At 42.1% G+C, this 15,842-nt stretch overlaps 4 protein-coding genes across 6 annotated transcripts; 2 read left to right on the top strand and 2 right to left on the bottom strand.

The window, feature by feature from the left end:
* Nucleotides 1–351: 351 nt before the first annotated feature.
* LOC132204040 (uncharacterized) lies at nt 352–1,855 on the top strand. Its single transcript, XM_059632263.1, has 4 exons — nt 352–494; nt 566–705; nt 758–1,100; nt 1,172–1,855. Exons 2-4 carry the CDS (start codon nt 582–584, stop codon nt 1,686–1,688), a joined length of 984 nt encoding a protein of 327 aa, XP_059488246.1. The 5' UTR covers nt 352–494; nt 566–581; the 3' UTR covers nt 1,689–1,855.
* An 81-nt stretch (nt 1,856–1,936) lies between these two features.
* On the bottom strand, nt 1,937–8,385 carry LOC132204038 (INO80 complex subunit B). Of its 2 annotated transcripts, none has more exons than XM_059632260.1 (6): nt 8,300–8,385; nt 4,546–4,604; nt 3,877–4,478; nt 3,603–3,824; nt 2,423–2,598; nt 1,937–2,369 (listed from the first exon to the last, which is right to left on the bottom strand). In XM_059632260.1, the coding sequence occupies exons 2-6, from the start codon at nt 4,565–4,567 to the stop codon at nt 2,225–2,227; spliced, it is 1,167 nt and encodes a 388-aa protein (XP_059488243.1). In that variant the 5' UTR covers nt 4,568–4,604; nt 8,300–8,385; the 3' UTR covers nt 1,937–2,224. The 2 variants fall into 2 exon arrangements, with proteins under 2 accessions (XP_059488243.1, XP_059488244.1); XM_059632261.1 differs by having other exon boundaries at nt 8,304–8,321.
* On the bottom strand, nt 4,731–8,219 carry LOC132204036 (male-specific lethal 3 homolog). 2 transcript variants are annotated; one of them, XM_059632255.1, is made up of 4 exons: nt 7,650–8,219; nt 7,290–7,600; nt 5,929–6,271; nt 4,731–5,052 (listed from the first exon to the last, which is right to left on the bottom strand). In XM_059632255.1, the coding sequence occupies exons 1-4, from the start codon at nt 7,983–7,985 to the stop codon at nt 4,732–4,734; spliced, it is 1,311 nt and encodes a 436-aa protein (XP_059488238.1). In that variant the 5' UTR covers nt 7,986–8,219; the 3' UTR covers nt 4,731. The 2 variants fall into 2 exon arrangements, with proteins under 2 accessions (XP_059488238.1, XP_059488239.1); XM_059632256.1 differs by having other exon boundaries at nt 5,929–6,259; nt 7,650–8,215.
* A 290-nt stretch (nt 8,386–8,675) lies between the features above and the next one.
* LOC132203970 (gametogenetin-binding protein 2) lies at nt 8,676–15,546 on the top strand. The gene is made up of 8 exons (XM_059632147.1): nt 8,676–8,939; nt 9,365–9,555; nt 9,611–9,754; nt 10,881–11,514; nt 12,506–12,664; nt 12,884–13,265; nt 13,323–13,447; nt 14,873–15,546. Exons 1-8 carry the CDS (start codon nt 8,850–8,852, stop codon nt 15,032–15,034), a joined length of 1,887 nt encoding a protein of 628 aa, XP_059488130.1. The 5' UTR covers nt 8,676–8,849; the 3' UTR covers nt 15,035–15,546.
* The last annotated feature ends 296 nt before the right edge of the window (nt 15,547–15,842 follow it).

Below are 15,842 nucleotides of genomic sequence, written 5' to 3'. Positions count from 1 at the left end.
CAAATTATTCATAACAATCGAAAATAACTGCCCAATCATTTAAGTTTTTAAGCTTCTTTTGCTTTTAAAATAAATATTGTGCAGATAAATGTTATGTGTATATGATTTTTATTCATGTTTGAAGAAGTTGACACTTAAGGAGAGGATCATGGGAATGAAGAGATCGGACTTTTCCTTGTTGCAGATATTATTTTTATTCAAAAACAATTCCGCGAAGTGTAATATCGTAATATGGGCTCTAAAAACAATTGTCAACTAATTTTTAACTTTCGTCTATTACAAGAAGGATCGGATTTTGTTGCCGAGTTGGACTCGACGGAGGCCAAGTAGGCGTGGCTTCATTTGTGAAAATGTCAACAACAACCAAAGTCGCACTACGTGAGAAAAACCTTATTTTCGAGTCATGCCCATTCTACGACGAGTTGCCTTGACCCTTGCGATGGTTCACGGCTAGGAGTGCTTTAAAGACAAAAGAGATTTTGTAAAGTGCGAAAGTAAGAGTTACATAACGACCACATAAAATTTCATTATTTAAATTGCAAATTTTGATTATTTTTTTACCCAGCAAGTGAAAACTCAAGATGACCATCACCGCGGAGACCCTTGAGAAGTTGTGTTTGCGCTTCATCGTTAAATTCCACAAGGAAATCACCGACTACAGTGTTGTTGCGCAGAATAAATCCCCCATGAATTTGCAAGGCTTGCGTAAGTCGAATCACATTCACCACCAAATGAATTTAAATTTGCAAATTTGCAGCCGCGAGCGTGAAAGAGAAGTTTTTCGAAGCGAGCCGCGAATCAGGGCAGGCCTCCGCCCTTCCGTACTGGTTCGCGATGGCCCTGATCGGCAGCAACACGCAGCACGTCAACCTGAAGGGCGTGGAGACGTTTTCGGCGGTGGACCTGGCGCTCGACCTGAGGAGCAAGGGCGTCCACCGGCTCTCGAGTTTGGTGCTGGACCACTGGCCGGGGGCGGTCGTCGACCCCATCCGGCCGCAGCAACTCGTGCCCAACGCCAGCCTCGTCAGGGTGTGCATGCGCCAGATGTTCTGCGGCACCCACGACCTTGCCACCGTCGCCTTCAAGTTCCCCCAAATCAGGTAATTTTTTTCTGTTTTTTTTTCTCATTCGTTTCATTTTCTCTTAACTAACAAATTGATGGTTGGCGCAGGGAGCTGACGGTGACCGTGTCCGGAGACTGCTCGTTCGGCCACCTCGCCAAAATGGAGCACCTGCGCGAGTTCTTCTTTTTCTACGAGAGCAGCAACGACGACGAGCGCGGCTCGGATGGCGTCCGGCGCGCGGACGTCCTCCTGTACAGTCTGCTCTGGTCGGTGCCGAGGCTGCACAGGGCGGGCAGGGTCAAGAGCACCGGCCACGAGCTGTGCGTCCAGGACATGTCCGAGGGCCTCAGACTGCTCAAACCGCCCCTGGGCTTGACCTTTGCCAAGGTCAGCGCGTCCAAAGTGGCCTCTTTGCAACTCGCCCATTTGCTGCCCAATTTGGCCGAACTTGAGCTGCACTTGGACTCGATTGTGCCTGATGTGCAGGATTTCTTGATCTTTCCTAAACTCAAATCATTTCATTTGTGGTCTCATCTTGGTATTGCTAAGGAAGATAGGCAATTTTTTGTCAAAACCTTGCAAGATCATTATCAAGGGCTGCGCGTACAAAATGCATTTGCCTGATTAATAAAACGTTAATATTGGAGGTCTATATTTATTTATTAAAAGTTTCCTTTGTAATGTAATGAAATAAAAATGTCGATCATCATTTTACTTGTTGAAAACCAACACAACTTAAATTATGTTTGCTGGATCACCTCGAAAGGAACCAACTCTGCCCAGGGATGCTGGAGGCCTGCAAATTATGCTGCTGAACCATTGTTTTTATCAAACGCACTTTTCTTACAAGTTTGAAAATAAACCGCAGCCAATATCAAAATAATTTAACCTTTATTAAGTTGTGAAAAGTTGAATTACATCGAGATTTACACAAATGTACAAAGTGTGATGATGGGATGGATAACAGAGCCTTGAAAATCAATCAAAAGTCAGTTTTGTACAAGTTGAGGGGGATCCAAAAGCCTCAGCTGGCCCAGGCCAACTTTATCCTCCACTATTAAAAAATTTGGCCTGCACCACACTAGCTTTTGAGTCGCCGTCATTGCAACAGAGATCCACTTCTAAATCGTTGAAACTGCCAATAGGCTTAATAAAGTCCATTATTGACACACTTGCAGTCCTTTGGAGGCGAGGTTGGCTTTGTAACACTGCAAGCTGCACAAGGGCACGCCTGTTTGCGAGCACGAGTACTTCTTGCCGTTCTTGCAGCCAGACACGGCGCACTTCACTGGCAGCGGGACGCACCTGAAATGCAAAAATTAGCACCTCCAATTGCAAAGGCTCTTCCACTTTCTCACCTCGGAGTGTTTTGTGGCACGGGGGCGTCCGTTCCAACGGGGAAACTGATCGTTGTCGCGTTCTCGTTGTGCACCAAAAGCAAAAGTGGTTCGAGGGAGGCGACGCTGCTCTTCTTAGTCGCCGGCTTGTTCGACTTGGACGCCTGTTTCTTCAGCAACCTGTCCATGGTCATTTTCTGCAAAACAAATTGTTAATCTTTTCTATCCAGGAATCAAAAGCATTTTGCTCAATTTAACCAGGAAAAAATTCATGCCAGTCTGAAATTTTAACCGTCTATTGGGGGTGCATTGAGATTTGAGATACATTTTCTGGGACTTCCCAAGGTTTTCCCCTGTTGCTAACCTTTCGAGGTAAAAAAGTACCTTTTAATAGTACCGTATTTTTTATTTGTTGCAGAAATAGTAATAATTTTTTGCAGGAACATGAAAACAACGTCAATCAAGAGGATATTCAATAAGCTTGATGATAATAAAATTACAATATACTTATAAACCTTATCAAGCTTACCACAAATATACATTTTTGGCACCACAAAATGCAGAGTGGTTAAGGGGGTTAAGCAAAGATAAATCATTTCTTCACTTTATTGGTTTTCTAGCTCTACTGTAAAACAATAGCTCAATGAAGTAAAACAAGTTTGATACAAAACTTGACCAAGGATTAATTACTTAATATGCAGGATTTTTAAATAAACAAAAATTCAGATGATTTTGAGCCTTCTAGTCTTGCCAATGTTTGATTTTCACTCATAGGCAGAAAAGCTTATTTTTAATCGGATTGAAACCTTTCCAGTAATATAATTTGTGTCGATTTTGATTTAGAGTGTTAAAAACATAAGGTGGGCAAAGTTAAATTTTCTACAGCTTTCTTTAAAATTTTTTTCTTTAAAATGCTTTGTAGAAGAACTTAAGCTAAAAAAAATCAATAAAAAATTTGCAAAATATTGAATACTTTGAGTAAACTTGGCGAGGTTTTTAAAGCTTATCATTTCCTATCAATTGGCGTTGATCTCGGCGATCAAAAAATTACTGCAAAAGGGTAAAAATACGCCACCTTTCAAAGGTACTTGTACAGCTAGAAAGGGTAGCTGCAGGGGAAATCCTGGGAAATGGCTCAATGGATGGTAAAAATTTCAGCTGGTATGAATTTTGTTCGAAGTTGAAATATTTCTTTATTTACCTTGTCCTTTTCTCTCTTTTCCTCGGCCTGTTGCTTGCGGCGCTGCAACTTGAGGGCCCTCTTCTGCAACATTTCCTCGGTCACCACCTTTTCCTTGTAGCCGGACGGAAGGGCCATCAGCGGTTGCTCCTCTCCGGGCACGTCGCTCTTCTTCTCAAACATTGCCCTTTGGCGCGCCGTCATCAGCTTCGGGTCTTTTATTTTCTTCAGCTCGTCGTCAACCTGCGCAAACCAAACGTAAGAACAATTTCACAAATCAAGAGCAATTGAGTGCCTCTTCCAGTTTGCCCGACTCGATCGCGTCCAGCCACCTCTCCTCGTCGGACGACCCGCCGCTCTCCTTGCCCTTGCCTTTCTTCTTCTTGCTGCCCGGCATCTGCGGTTTCAAGGTGCCCGGGCTGGGCACACTTTGACCTGCTGTCGCAACCACTGCAGAGGGTTTCTCAGCACTTTTGCTCGGAGATTTCAACTTGACCTCTGCAGCTTCGGCGAGTTTGATTTTCAGCCTCAAGGACGGCTTGGGCGTGCGCTCCGAAGACCTCCCCGCCTCCTCCTGCTCTGCCTCCCGGACTTTGGGCGAAGGTCGATGACCTGCCGACCTCTCCAGAAGGTGGGCGCTTGACTCGGCCTCCTTCAGCTTCAGGGACGGTTTTGGCGTCCGCTCGGATATTCTCAAAGGTTCGATTTCAGGCTTTTTGGCCGGAGATTTCTTTGGAGGCGTCGCTTTTTTTGGAGTGACCTTGACAGGGACCTCTTCTTCGCTGCCAGAGTCTTCCGGAGCCTTCGAGTCCCGCTTCTTGTGCTTGGGCTTCTTGACCCGCTTTTTCGGAATCACCTCTTCTTCGATTTCAACGTCCATGCCTACCACGTCTACGTCTGCAATTAATCAAGACAAATTATATTTTTTCCCAGTTCCAAATTATTAACAATAGGATATGCATACCCATGTGCTCCATTTCATACATCCTTGGCTCCACACCTTGTTATCAAGAAACAAAATATCTGTGAAAAATGCAATGTATTTACAAAAAGGCAAAAAAATTGGTTGAGATCTGATTTGGCGCGTTTGTCAGTCCTAAATCCACACACATGTACAAATGAGAGTATAAAAAGTCAGGTTGTGTTGTGGCTACGAGTGGAAATGGTTGGTCCGGTACTGGTTTTCCTGGAACCAGTTGGACTTGTTGGCCAAATAGTTGATGAAGAGGTTGAGATGCCTTTGCACGGCCTTGAGGTGGCCTGCGCTCGGGAATTTGGTGAGGTAGAGGAATTCTGGCAGTTTGACCATCAGCCTGGCCAGGTGGACGGCACCGTAGATTTGAGAATTGGGCGTCGAGTCTTCTCCGTCTTCGTCCACCTCCACGTCCGGGACTAGTTTCCACTCCTGGATTTTTGACAGCATTTCCTTCCGGCGCCTCACAAACGGAGCGAGTTCGGCCAGCGACTCAGCCTGCAAGCAGAAATTAACTTTAAGTAGATGAAATGGCTCCAGCTCGGCAAGAAGGTTTAATTTGGAAACACTTTTGCTTCAGAATTGGGTCTATGAGTTTAGTAAGCTACCAATTCCCTCCCAATGTGACTTTTCTGTATGAAGTGTTGCAAGAGAATAAATTGACTTCAACTTCTAGCAAGTTTTTTAAATTTCATAAAATTTGACTGTAATACAATAAAACCTGGTAAATTTCTTTTATTTATAGAAAAAGCTTAAGTTTCCAATTTTTTACTTATCTGACTGTTCAAAAAGTCTTTCAAATGTTATTTTAAATCAATAATATTTTCATAAGGGCTTGTTTAAATGTTTAATCAGGTTGCCCATTTTCAAGGAGCAAAAACAAAAATAATAATTGGACCTCCTGCCAGGGTCAATGATCTTTGACCTAGATACTTCATGACCATTAAGAATGATACTTTGTTTCATAAGCTTTGACTTACAGATGAGAAAATTAAAAAATCTTATCCCGAATTAATTTGGCAGCAGTTTTAGTAAACCAATATATTGGAATTTGACAAACATAAAATATTTGTATCATTACTTGAGGATAATACAAACAAAAATTCATACTATTGTGTTTTTTTTTTTGATGCAGAAATCATTTAAATGAAAGTGCTTCGAAAAATGCACAAACCAAGTTTTCCAACCTTCAGTTCTACTAATCTCAAAATTTCCCAATTTTCCTAGCATTAAAAATGATCCTCAAGGCCTAGGCTAAAAGATTTTATGGAGGATTTTTTTACCCTGAGTTCTTTAATCTTTGAACTGGACCGAAATGAATTTGGAATCAACCAAATCAGAAATGAAAACGTTTAAGAAAAAACAATGTCTGACCCCCGCCTCGCTGTTGTCGCGCTTGCAGTCGTCCTCAGTCAGTTTGCCCCCTTCGGACTCGTCGTTGCCCAAAAAGTCGTTCCACCTCTTGGTGAAGCTTTGGTCGTTGGAGCTGAGGATTTCAAGCAGGTCGTCCTCCGTCTCGGACTTGTCCTCCGTGTCCAGCATGGTGATTTTGTCGAACAAACTCGAGCTGTACTCCTCGATGCTCTCGACGGGCTCCTGCTTGACGTATAGCAAACTTGCTTTGCTGGCGGTGACCACGTACTGGTGCTGCTGCTTCTCCGAAGGGTACAGCAGGTGGTCCCCCAGGGTGAAGTCGATGTAGTACCTGAAGACAATACTTTAGTCCACGAATCAAAAGGATTTTGCCTTTTGTAACCAGGGAAAAATAACTACCAGTGTAATATTCCACCATCTTTTTTAGATTCTTCCCCAGGTTTTCCCCTGCCGCTCCCCTTTCAAGGTAAAACCTTTGAAAGTTGGCATAGTAATTTTTGTGCCAATTTTTCTATTTAACGTGACACCAATGCCAGTTTATAGGAACATTAGGGCGAGTTCGAATATGAGAGAATCGATTCTTGCAGTGATTTTCGAGAAGCGATTCTAGAAAAACGCTTCTGCCATTGAAAAACCACCACAGAATCGATCCTTGAGAATCACTTCTCGAGAATCAATTCTCTCATATTCGGACTCACCCTTAATAAGCTATTTAAAAAACTCAACAAGTTTTCTTGAGTCAGACAATTTTTGCCAACAGCAAAATTGCAATTTCTTTTTGACAAATGTCAATTTTTTTCATTTTCTATTGGTTTTTTAGCTGTAGCTGTTGTGGAAAACAATTCAGAGAAAAATGTTTCACATAAAACTTGCAGAGACCAGAGAATATAATTTTTCACGTTGTGACCACTTCAAAATTTCTTCTAGACCCAAATGAAAAAAAGTAGAAATGAAGGCTGGCAGAGGGAAGCAAATGCAATTTCTTCACATTTCGGCTTTTATAAATTTTTAAAATTTGTCTAAAAAGTTTTATTGAAGCATTTCTCTCTCTTTTTTTTTTTAATTTTAGCGCCAAAGTTTATCTTATTTAAAAATAAAAAACTTGGCGAGACCTTTGAAGCTTATTAAATTTCCTAACAAGTCTCATGTTTGTGCAAGAAATATAAAAATTACTACAATAAATAAGAAAAAGTGTGTCACCTTTCGCAGGTTATTTTTTACCTAGCAAGGGTAGAGGAAAACCGTGAGAAATTCCAGAAGATGTGTTATAATTCGTCCCGAAAATTTTACATTGACAGAAATTTTTCAAGGTTGAAACCGTTCGTGGTCTAGTTTAAAATTTGGCCCAACTCGATCCTCACCTGATGCTGTGCAGCACCTCCAGGCAGATGCGCAGGTTCCTGAGAATTTCCTCAAAGTCTTTGTCCTCGTCGAGGTCCGCACTCGACTCGCTGCTGAGGCGGCGCTGCCGTTGACGTCGCAGCCGCAGCGACTTGGAAAGGTTTCGCGTTTCCTTGCCGGCGCCCGAGTCGCGCACGTGTCGGTGCTCGTTTTCCTCAGGTTCCTCGTCGCACTGAAGAATCTCGCAGGCGTACTCCCTGTAGTACGACTCGAGGATCAGGTTCACGCACGGATTGCACGGAAGATTCACCAGTTTATCACAAGTGACCACCTGAAATTAGTATTAAATATAAAGCGTGCAATTGGGAATTGATTCGGACCTGGAAGTGATCGATCTCGAGGTGCTTCTTGAGCTCGGCCGGCAGGTCAAGAGGCACCTTGCGGTTTTTGTTGATGTTGTCGTCCTGCACCTCCCATTCATCGTCGTCGCCGTCCTCGCAGGTGGGAATCTCGTCGTCCGGCTCGTCGTCGTCGTCTTCGTCGTCGTCGGACAGGACGACCGTGTCCTCGTCGTCCTGCTCGGCGGCGTCCTCCTCCTCGTAGTGCATCGACTCGTCGTACAGGACGGTGCTGGTTTCGTCCAGCAGGTCGCCGCCGTCCACGAGCATCTCGAGCGTGATGCCGTCGATGTAGTCGATGCTCTGCACCGCGTCCATGCTCCGCCGGCGACCTCCACCTACGACGCGACCTTTCCGCACCTCGGCCTCATCGCCGCACTCCAATTTCGGCCACTCTAGCTTCGGCAAAAAGAATCGGCGTGAACGATTCCAGGCGAATTCGAGGACAAAAACAAATTGCACCGTCGAAAGTGCAGCCAACGTTCCCGCGCCGCCAACTTGACAGAGTGCAATATTGTTTTAGCCTCTAATTTCCTTCACGTTCGTGCGTCTCCTGTGTGTGGATTTTGACTGACATTGCCAATTATCTACTTAAGGACGTGCTAAAAATGCCTATCCTGAAAAATACTCACCAACAACAGGATTTTTGACAAACGTTTACACACTCCGTTGGAGTCGGTCCGCCTCTTGTTTTTCCAGAGCTACCAACAGTAACAGTACCAACCTTTCAGTAGCTCGGTTTTTTCATTTCTAACCAACCGGTAATTTTAGAATTATCAGACGAATTAATGTTTTGAATATCATGAAGTTTTCAAATTAATATTTGTTCTTTATTATTACTAATAGTTAATTTACTAATATTATAGTGAAAATTATTTAAAATAATACTGAATTCTCATATCTCATATTGTAGGAAATTGTAATGAATAAAACCGGTTTATTAAGGAAAACCGCTCCGCTTCGGGGTTCCTCTTTTGCTCGACAGATGGCTCCATGATTCGAGCAAAATACCGAGTTTGCCTTGTTTTCCATCCCGTTCAGAGCACTCACGTTAGGGGTGCCTGAGTCGGCTTGTGTGGCCCGTTTCACCGAAAAACTGCTCATTATGCTAACTTTGCTGTTCGCACGCGTCTTGTAGGGAATTTTAATTGATCGCCGCTGACTAACACGAAACCGCGAGCAATGGCCAAGCTGGTGGACGTTTACTTGACGGAGGAAAACAACCTCATCAAGAAGAGGCAATTGCCTCTGGATGTCGACGAGAACCTCACCGTAAGCTGATCATTTCCTATTCCCCACCAACGGCACGTCCGCAAGTCGTCGATCGGACGTCCGACTCGCGAGTCTCGGGCCCGGCGGACCGATTTTGACTGAAGGCTCCGATCCGCGAGCTGCGAAGCATGAGACGGCTAATGTAGCACAATGCTTAGCCGCCATGTTGGATTTAGTAATGCAAATGAGGAGTGGTGTGGTACATACCTACGTACCTTTTACCTGACAATCAAAACCTTCGATGGCTCCTGCGTGTAATCGCGATTGGACCTCTGACGCAACTCTCAGTTCGATTCGACTTTTAATCTGACCGGCCCGAGTCAATCGAACTTTCAAAGTGACGTCACTTTCGCAACACATGTTTCGAACGAAAAAGAAAATTGCTTTCGAGTGTCATGAGTACATTAAATTTTTTTTATTTTCAGATGATCATGGATTTGAGCGACTCGAATCTGCTGTGCGACGTGCCGATCCAGAAGGGAAAGGACTTTGATGGCTTCATGCAGAAATACAACATGCTGTCCACGGAGGACATCAAGAATGCATTCCAAGTAACCTGCAAAGATCTCTTGGACATTTTGAGCCAAACGATTCCCTGCGTCGGCTGTCGCAGGAGGTGAATTTTTTTTCTGGGCCAACGTCAGGTGTATATATAATTGTCTTATTTGCAGCGTTGAGAAGATGTTCTACATGCTGAAAAAGTACGGCCACCCAACTTTTGATCCAATGGAGGTTACAAAGGAGGGCTACCTGAGCGTCTGCTCAGATGCCCTGGCCTGTCCTCAGACAATGTGCGCCTTGCTGCATGATTACAAGTAAGAGCAAAACTGAGAAGATGAATTTTTAAAAGGGACGCGTCAAAACTGCAGATTGAAATTCAACACGGGTTGATAATTTTTCCTACAGTAACTATACATTCAATTTATCAAAAGCTTGTCCCCAAAAGAGGAAGAAAAAGATTAAAAAATTTATATGCAGCTAAATTTTTTTGAAGAACATTGAATTTTGAATATTTATTTTTGACTCTTGTTTTTGAAAACGGTTATCATGCCTAATTTTTCATCACCTGAATGGTTTGTATTTTAAAAAGTTCTTGATCACTCATGAAAATTTTGACCTACTCAAAACTTGGATTTTATTCCACATCCCAGGGGTGCTGTCCAAATTCGATAAATGCTAATGCTCACCCTTATTAAGTAACATCAAAGTTGTCAGGAATGGCAAAATTAAAGAAAATTCTATTAGATTTCAGTTTGATTAGGAAAAATTATAATAAGCGTTACGATTGATTCTCTTGTAATTATCATTGGTATACTTATCGAACTTCGTCTATTGAGCTGCAGTTTTAATGCGTCCTGGTTAGAAATTCATAAATACACACACCATAAAGAAAACATACTAAATCCTCTTTTTTAAAGTTCCATTCACTAATCGGCAGGGAGGCTGATTCTTTTCTACATTACAATTTTGTTCAGTTGCAATTGTATTATTTTGTTATCACCAGAATATGTTTTATCCTCCTATTTATATTTCTAATTATTCTGAAGTGATTCTCTCTAGATTCTTATTTTAATTAAAAAGAAGTGAAATTATAATAATTTACAAATCATTTTCCCCAAAATTAGGACCCATTGCGGAGATTTCATTTCAAATGAGAAGAGTTATGAGTAATTCTTGTTGTTCATTTGTACACATTGTCATTATAAACTAGGAAGAAAAAAAGATATTTAAGAGTAACAGCAAATAATAATTAGATCCTCGGAACTATTCTTTTGTTTGAATTCCATTTTTAATCACAATTAATTTAAATTTTTTCAATAGAAATTAAATAACAATAACTTTGTGTCGTAGTTTTGTAAGATTTTGTTCTTCTTATAAAATTATTCACTGATGACTTAGAAAATGACTTTAGAATTGCTGATTATTAATTTCTGTCTGCAGCTCGAGGATGAACGCCCTGGTGGAGGGCCAGGTGAGGTCGAAGAAGAGCCGTCGGTGCAGCCTACACTCGCTGGAGACGCAGCGGCACCGGGGTGGGACGGTGGGCAGCTGGCTGGACGTGTGGGGCGCGATGCACTCTGTGTGCCGGGAGGAGGCGCTGCTGGTGGAGACGTCGGTGCTGCTGCACACGCTGGAGGCGTACCTGCGCAAGCACCGCTTCTGCACCGAGTGCCGCTCCAAGGTGCTGCAGGCGTACTCGCTGCTGGTGGCCGCCGACGGGGAGGCGGCGGCGCCGCCCGAGGGGGTGGCGCAGCCCACCGCCGAGGAGCTCAAGGGCTACCAGAAGGCGCTGTACGAGGGCATCGAGTTCTGCCCCGAGGAGAAGCACCTGCACGTGCGCTGCAACACTGACTTTGTCGCGCAGCTCATCACGCGCGCCGAACCCGAGCTCAACGGCAGCCGCAGGGAGCGCCACGCCAAGACCCTCGAGGTCGCCCAGGAGGAGGTGCTCACCTGCATCGGCCTCTGCCTCTACGACCGCCTCCACCGCATCCAGCAGCGCCTCAGGGAGGAGGAGCGCACAGCAAGGGTCCTCGCCGCGGCCGCCACCCAGGCCCTCGGCCGCAACTTTCAGGTGACAACACACAAAATCTCTTCAAGTCGTCCTGCAAAATACTCGTGCCAGTCTTCATTTTTCACCACTACCCTTTTGGCTACCCTTTCTGCTTTAAATGTTTTGATCTTTTCATATTTTGCAATTATTTGCTTAATATCACAACTTCTAGCAACAACTTGAGACAAATGCCAAATTTTATTAGCTTTAAATAAAAACCTCTTTTTTTATTTTTATTAGACATTATGTGGAAAAAATGGATGCAATTGTGTCATGAAAAATAGTGAATGGTCACTTTATATTGGTTTTAGGTCTAGCTTTTGAGGAAATTTAATTTTTTTCTGCACTTCAGTCTGAAAAATGGTTTCTTACACTAATTTTGCTACAGCTGACAGCTTTTCATTAGTGACCATCAAGTACATACAGGTGGACATATTTTGGCTTGAATTAAATTTTAGAAATGATCACCCCACTATTTTTTGGTTCCACGTCCAAAATCCAATATGCAGGTACCAAATCTTTTGAACGCCACTCCCGCTCAGAAGTCCTCCATCGTACATTCAGAGAGCTTATATAAGGGAAAAAAACGTTTAAATTTGAGTCTAAAATTTGTCTTTGCACCCTGAATTGGACATTTCTTTTCAATGCAAAGCAAAAGGTTTTATTATCAGATTTTTTCTCTTCTAACTTGGATATGATTTACTTCATTAAGTGTGAAAACTCAAATTTTCCATTTTTTTTTTGTGTGAAGCATTTTTTTATTAACATTGACTCCACAAAAGCTAGAGCTAAAAACAAATAGAATTTAAATTTCATATTTATCATTGTTTGTCTCATGTTAGAAAAATTTAAAAACCTCTCAAAGGTACGTTTTTACCCACGTAGGAGGGGAAAATCTGTGGAAATTTATCTCAAAGCACCGCCAATAGATGGTGACAAATTCATACTGGCATGAATTAGAGCAAAATACTTTTGAATCATGGACTGAAGCACCCCTTTTTTACTTTTGCAGTTGGCCGTGGATGAAAAGCGGGGCAAGTCGCAGCTGATGCTGCTGTACGAGGAAATCACCAAGGAGGAACTTGCCAAGCAGCATCGCAAGGAACACAAGAAGCAGAAGCGGAGGAGGAAGAAGGAAAAGAAGGCCGAGGGCAAGGATGGCAATTGTGAAGTGAGTTCAAATTTCAAAAGCTCTCTGCCACTTTACAGAATCAAAATTAAAATATAGGAAAAAAACAAGCAATTCATTCGGTTCATCTTAACAATTTTTGTTTCGAGTCTTCTTATTTACTATTAAGAAGATCAAATTTCCAGCAAAATGGCGAAAGCAACAATTTTCTATTGCAATGAACTAAACTTGGTTTCTGATTTTGAGCGTTTTTTTTCTCAGTTCGACGAAGAGGCGACGTGCAAGGAGTCTGTTTGCTCATGCGAAGATTGTGATGACCCGAAGGAAGAAGTGATGGTGCGGAGCAGCAAGAAGGACGTGGTGCGCAAGCTGTCGTGCAAGCCGAGCAAAAAACAGCAAGCCAGAGTGCTGGTGCAGCAGAACAGGGGCGGCTGCTCGGCGGACGTCTCCTGTGACTCTTGTCAAAGTGCTCAGAAAAGTACTCCTGCCAAAAAGTGGTCGTCGGCCAGGTGCGCCAGCCAGCAATCGCACGACTGCGGCTACTCCTCCGAGGGAAACGAAACCATTTCCGGCTCGTGCAGTCTGCCCAGCTCACCCGAAGGCTCCGAGGTCGCGTGTTCCGACGGTTTCTGCAACCACGAAGGTTCCTTTTCTTTCTATTTCACCTTCTGAGCCCTAAATTTAAATTGTGCAATTACAGGCGAGTGTTCCAGCACGGAGGCGAGTAAAGAGAATTCCAACAGGCCACCCTCGCCCAAGACTTTGCTGCCGGAGAAAAAGCCAGTGGATGCCAACGGCCCCAGAACACTGCTTCAGATGCTAGAGGCAAGTTGATTATTAAACACGAAAATTAGAAAAATTCCTAGATTCACTATTTAAGTGATAGTCCAGGAAAGAAAGGTTTTATCCCGATATAAATTCATGCCAGTCTGAATTTTTTACTATCTATTGGGGGGTGCATTGAGATACATTTTCTGAGATTTCCCAAGCTTTTCCCTGCCGCTACCCTTTCTAGGTAAAAGGTGGCGTGGATTTTTGTAGTAACTTTTCTATTCCTTGTACAGACATGAGACAAACGCCATTTCAGCGCCATTTGATAGGAAATATCATTGGCATTCAAAAACTTACCATGTTAATTACTATGTGGCTATTTTTGGCGCCAAAATGTTGGATTGTTTGAACAAAGGTAAAATATTTGTCATTTTTTTTATTGGTTTTTTTTTAGCTATAACTCTTTTGGAAAACATTTTAGAGAAAAAATTTTCAAACAATACTTGTAGGAATTTTTATTTTGCACATATTTGGTATTTTCTAAATCCAAATAGGCAAAAGTTTATAAATGCTGAAAAGTTGAAAAATGAGGTTTTTTGCTCAATGTGAAAATCAAACATGGATATAGAAGGCTCAAAATCACCTGAAGTTTTGCCCTTAGGATGAATCGTGCTAATTTATAAACATTTCCTCTCAGCCGTTCAAATTTGAGGAGCTTCGATTAATTTTTTTACTGTAAAATATTCTATATTTCCATTTATGTTTCTTAAATTTGAACAGCTGAGAGGAAATATCTATAGATTGTCACGATTCATCCTACATAATTTTGAACCTTCTAGGTTTGATTTTCACCCATAAGGTTAACATTGAGCAGAAAACCTCTTTTTCAACTTTTCCGCATTTATAATTTTTGCCTATTTGCATTTAGAAGAAAATGGCAAATTCAAAAAATGTGCACAATTGAATTTCCCACAAGTTTTGTATGAAGCATTTTTCTCTAAAATGTTTTCCACAAGAGCAAGTGATAAAAAAGCAATACAAAATTATAAATTTTAAACTTTCTTCAAACAATCAAACATTTTGGCGCCTAAAATAGCCACATTTCATTAAACTTGGTAAGATTTTGAAAGCTAATGAAATTTCCTATTGAATGGCGTTGATCTCATGTCTGTACAAGGAATAGAAAAATTATTACAAAAATTAAAAAATACGCCACCTTTAAAAGGTACTTTTTACCTGGAAAGGGTAGCGGCAGGGGAAGGGAAAACCTTGGGAAATTTCAGAAAATGTATCTCAATGCACCCCCAATAGACAGTAATAAATTCAGACTGGTATGATGAATTTTTGTATGGGTTATTTAGGGCAAAATGCTGTTGATCTGGATTATAAATAAACACCAACTTGGTGATTTGTAAAGAAGTCTTCAATTTTAGTATTGGAGTGATTTGTCTGATTAATTAATTAAATGTCATTTTGCAGGATCCTTTGTCTTCTGACGAAGAGGACAGCGAGCGCAGTTTCATTCCAGCAGAAGACGTGAAGGCATTCAAAGCTCAACTGCCGCAGGTGATGGAGAAGAGGAAAGAGTTGCGCAAAATGCTGTTAGATCGGTTTGATAAATTGTGCAAGCCGCCTTGTTAAGCCCCCAGTCGACTCCCCCATTCTTTGCGTATTTTTAGGAAAAAGGAATTATTATTGATTATATTTTGTGGTTCAAAAGAATGCGCGCGCGAGAAGTCTCAGTAAAAACTCGATCAAAGACAAAAAGATAAAATATTGAAAAGAACCTTGTTGTGTTGAAAGAGAGATGCCTTCAAAACAGATTCCATTTATCCCGTGTTGATTCCATTAGATGTTAATTACCCCTAAGTGATAGTGTCGAAAAATCGAGTTTATACTGTTGAAAATTTCATTGAAAATTTGTACTCCGACAGACAATTATTTGTTGGATCCCTCTTGCATAAAGGCTCAGAGAACTGATTAAATTCTAATTGCATTGAATTTGTAGCTTGCAAAGTGTTTTGCCCTTCCTTTGAGCCTTGCAGTGTTGAATAGAAATCTTGGTCTAGTTCAAGCTCTTCTCTCTTTTCATTTATCTATACAGTGTAGTTTTTTTTGTCTGGAAATACAATACAAGGAGTAATGCACACAAAAGCAAAGATTGTTTCATTCAAATTTCCGCCAAAATCGCCGTGTTTTGCTGCTCGTTTTTGCACGTGGAGTGCAAATTTGCCAGTTGATTTGCGTAATGTCCATTATCTTTATTAGGCGCGCTGCTCTTTACCCTATTAATAAAATAAAAAACAAATTGTGAGAGAGAGACGTGGCCGGCCTGTGTGCCATTCGAGATATCTTATCTCGTTATCTGCGTTAACAGTGGCGCGCAGTGTGAGTGTTGAAGAGTGTTTCATAAGTCCAACACGACGATAAGAGATAACCTGTTATCGCG

Source organism: Neocloeon triangulifer, unplaced genomic scaffold, assembly GCF_031216515.1.
Source record: "Neocloeon triangulifer isolate White Clay Creek 2 clone unplaced genomic scaffold, ASM3121651v1 ptg000020l, whole genome shotgun sequence".
NCBI lineage: Eukaryota > Metazoa > Arthropoda > Insecta > Ephemeroptera > Baetidae > Neocloeon > Neocloeon triangulifer.
The sequence above is the reverse complement of the archived record's forward strand: the minus strand, read 5'-3'. Positions and strand labels throughout refer to the sequence as shown.

Excerpts from the sequence above, each read along its gene's own strand:
- LOC132204040 (XM_059632263.1), top strand. The coding sequence starts at position 582 with ATGACCATCACCGCGGAGACCCTTGAGAAGTTGTGTTTGCGCTTCATC. Across the intron at positions 706-757 it reads CATGAATTTGCAAGGCTTGC|CCGCGAGCGTGAAAGAGAAG; the intron begins GTAAGTCGAATC and ends GCAAATTTGCAG. Across the intron at positions 1,101-1,171 it reads TTCAAGTTCCCCCAAATCAG|GGAGCTGACGGTGACCGTGT; the intron begins GTAATTTTTTTC and ends TGGTTGGCGCAG.
- LOC132203970 (XM_059632147.1), top strand. The coding sequence starts at position 8,850 with ATGGCCAAGCTGGTGGACGTTTACTTGACGGAGGAAAACAACCTCATC. Across the intron at positions 9,556-9,610 it reads TGCGTCGGCTGTCGCAGGAG|CGTTGAGAAGATGTTCTACA; the intron begins GTGAATTTTTTT and ends TCTTATTTGCAG. Across the intron at positions 9,755-10,880 it reads GCCTTGCTGCATGATTACAA|CTCGAGGATGAACGCCCTGG; the intron begins GTAAGAGCAAAA and ends TTCTGTCTGCAG.
- LOC132204036 (XM_059632255.1), bottom strand. The coding sequence starts at position 7,985 with ATGGACGCGGTGCAGAGCATCGACTACATCGACGGCATCACGCTCGAG. Across the intron at positions 7,601-7,649 it reads TCGAGATCGATCACTTCCAG|GTGGTCACTTGTGATAAACT; the intron begins GTCCGAATCAAT and ends TACTAATTTCAG. Across the intron at positions 6,272-7,289 it reads GAGGTGCTGCACAGCATCAG|TATTGTCTTCAGGTACTACA; the intron begins GTGAGGATCGAG and ends CGTGGACTAAAG.
- LOC132204038 (XM_059632260.1), bottom strand. The coding sequence starts at position 4,567 with ATGTATGAAATGGAGCACATGG. Across the intron at positions 4,479-4,545 it reads GTATGAAATGGAGCACATGG|ACGTAGACGTGGTAGGCATG; the intron begins GTATGCATATCC and ends GATTAATTGCAG. Across the intron at positions 2,370-2,422 it reads GTGCCACAAAACACTCCGAG|GTGCGTCCCGCTGCCAGTGA; the intron begins GTGAGAAAGTGG and ends TTTGCATTTCAG.